The following is a 3,029-nucleotide window of genomic DNA, read 5'->3' as shown; positions in this document are numbered from 1 at the left end:
CAAAGAAACAGAAGTTCAGATATTTAGTAATAAACTACTGGGCTATACTACTATATTTGCATAAACACTGTAGTCCTAGTTGGTAAAATGGGATTGACCACCAGTTACTTACTCCAAGCAGAGTTTTACCTACTTATAACGATAAAATATCAACAGTTTTTATTATTATTATTATTATTATTATATTTATTAATTTGTGTCTAGGTAGATATCCTAGATTTGATTTACTTAATAAGTAGTTGTCATCCTTGGTGAACATATAAATACTTTAAACACTTTAAAAAACAATCTTGATTCTTCTCCTAAAAAAGGAATGTAAGTTTTTAAGGCAATTGTAGTTTGACTTCACCAAGAGTATAGATCCCACCCAAATAAGTACATGCTTTTATTTTTCTGAAATAATTAAGCCAGTACAAGTTACAGGTACATAATCTCTGCAGACAGAAGTGATTGCTTCAACTTCTAGAAGATTGGTATTGAGATGTAAGTATTTAGACAGTTCTACTTGGTCAGAAGATACAGAAAAACTCTGACGTGTTGGTTGCTGTTGTAGTTGTGGTTTTATGTGATGAATTACAACCCGCAGCATCTATGTTTTTATGTTCAAAACATCTAAACATGAAACAAAAAAGTAATATTGTCACACATTTATTATACTGTTTTGCTTTTACATTTAGGGGAAAAATGTGTAACTACATTTCTCGTTTTGTGTTTTGTATAGTTAATGGCACTGTGCATTTTACTACAAAGTAACAAGGGACATGTAAACTTAATGTAAACCATTGATCATTTTACCATTTACACCACTAAACCCAGCAAGCAATTTGCAATTTTGGTTTGTTTGTTTTTAATGTTGCACACTAAAAAATAATAAAATCTTCATACTCTTTAAATACAGACACAGCAGTATATCCTGACTGCTAAACAATGAAAGCATCAAGCCAAAAAGCAGTCACTCTTTTCTATAATGCAGAAATATGTATTCAGATATAATGGAAAAACCTACCTTACCTTAACTCACAGAGGGTCTGACAAGAGGGACAGCAGCCATATGCATGTATTCACTATTAGACTCCTTTGAAAGTTCTGTGGTTTTGGTTTCACGCTCCTTGCAGTGCTAAAAAAAAAAGAAACAACTTGGTTTGAAATCACTCGCATTTTGATGTACATTTACATTCATTTTAAAGATTTGTCCTTGCAAAGTCGAATTTCACTCACACTTTTGTCAAGAACTCCCTCCATCGGCTTTTATTTTTTTGGAGGCAACTCTATAAAACATCTGCCTTTGCCTGGAAACATGCAAAATTGGAACAGTTTCTCCTAAATCTTAGGTATTGACTTAAATGAATGTTACTTTGTGCTGTAAAGACAGTTACCCACTGTCGCCTTTCTATAAGTGGTATACAAACTTGGTCCTTGTCAGTGAAAAGGCAAGGAATGGATTAAACTGTTCATTATATGATAAATTATAAATAATATTGTTAGGGTATACAGGTAGTCCCCGGGTTACATACGAGGTAAGGACTATAGGTTTGTTCTTAAGTTGAATTTGTATGTAAGTCGGAACAGGTACATTATTTTAATAAATGCAATTAGGACAGATGTTTGTCTCATCATAATATAAAGCAGCATGCTGTCAGTTACTGTATAAAATCCTTACTCTGAGTTATTCACAAACAAATAAAATAAAAACGAAGCCTAGACATTCATTAGCTTCTGAAGCAAGCTGTGATTTAATATACAAAAAGAAACAACTGCAGAGTTTGTCTTGGTCATTAAAGAGTTACAAGAGGTTGCAGAAAAGCAAGTCATGCGAACTGCTCCCTCCCCCTCAAGCCTCTGTCCTGCACACGAGCAAGCAGGGAAGCCCCGTTCGTATATAGGAGTTGTCCTTATGTCGAAAGTCCTTAAATCTGGGACTACCTGTATCGAGGAATCGCAATACCCGGTGTGAAAAAAAAGGGAGAAGGAGAGTTTGACGCATCTCCAGCTTATAAAAATTCCTCCTCACATTGGAGCCCTCAGTGTCTGTCTCTCATCTCCATATACTAACCACCCTATTGGTTATTTTGATTGGTTCAGACTGAATAATTAATAATAATATACACCTAATCAGGAACGTGCATCCAAATGGCAATGATTGGTGATTTTAAAATATCAAGTGAGGAACAGGTCTCTCTAAATCTGAAGAAGAAGATATAATTGCCTGCGAAACGTGTAATTGTTTCACATCTGACGATAGTGATGGGCTCAGTGTTATCAATGTTTGATTGATTGATTGAACAACTCATGTTTGTGATAGACAGTATTTAGTCATATATGGATCTTTAAAGAACACTAGCAACATGCTTATGATAGCATGTGTTTTATTGTTGTTATAATTGGAAATTTGTTTGTTTTCATATGTTTTTGTTTGATTTTGTGTTAATAAATTGTTGTACCTTTTTAGAGAATATGTTTTTATTTTAATAACATGAAATAAAAAAAAAATATTATGTTCAGGGTGTGTTGAAGATTTCTTTGAGATCCATGTTGCAACTGAAATAACACTTTTTTAAAATGATAATACTATTGTAATAATATAGACACATGATTTATTAAAGCTCTCCAGGACTGGTGAAGATGGACTATACCAGGTTCCCCAGCCTTGGAGAAGTGTAACAAATCAGGCCCATGCAGTACATGTTTTGAGAATTCTCACTTACCCTTCTGTGAATTGTTATATATATCATTATAATGCAACATAGGAAGAAAAAGCTAGCAACTCCACACAGAATCCATATCAGAAGGTCCGACATATCACAGTAAGCATCTAAACAAAAAATATAATTGACAAGTTAACAATTTAACAATTTAACAATTTAAAGTTCTATAACAATCTAGCAATCTGGCATTCTGGTGCATACCAATACAATCAGACGGTGGCTAAATTAATCTAGAAAATTATTTTGTTTATGATAAGCATTAGTGAGATGTTTATTTCTCCCACATCTTACAAAAATCAAGATGAAATACAAAATGAAGGTGAC

At 33.3% G+C, this 3,029-nt stretch overlaps 1 protein-coding gene across 2 annotated transcripts in view; it reads right to left on the bottom strand.

Annotated features, from left to right (window-relative positions):
• Positions 1-6: 6 nt before the first annotated feature.
• The window catches only part of LOC140334584 (uncharacterized), a 10,279-nt gene continuing 7,256 nt past the window's right edge, over positions 7-3,029 (bottom strand). The window contains exons 3-5 of one of the 2 annotated variants that reach the window (XM_072416837.1): positions 2,706-2,812; positions 1,007-1,117; positions 7-612 (exon numbers count right to left, since the gene is read on the bottom strand). In XM_072416837.1, coding sequence (XP_072272938.1) covers positions 1,013-1,117; positions 2,706-2,812 — 212 coding nt within the window. In that variant the 3' untranslated portion in view covers positions 7-612; positions 1,007-1,012. The remainder of the gene's footprint in view (positions 613-1,006; positions 1,118-2,705; positions 2,813-3,029) is intronic. The other variant, XM_072416836.1, reaches the window with a different exon arrangement.

This window comes from Pyxicephalus adspersus, chromosome 7 (assembly GCF_032062135.1).
Source record: "Pyxicephalus adspersus chromosome 7, UCB_Pads_2.0, whole genome shotgun sequence".
In the NCBI taxonomy this organism is placed as follows: Eukaryota; Metazoa; Chordata; class Amphibia; order Anura; family Pyxicephalidae; genus Pyxicephalus; species Pyxicephalus adspersus.
The sequence above is the reverse complement of the archived record's forward strand: the minus strand, read 5'-3'. Positions and strand labels throughout refer to the sequence as shown.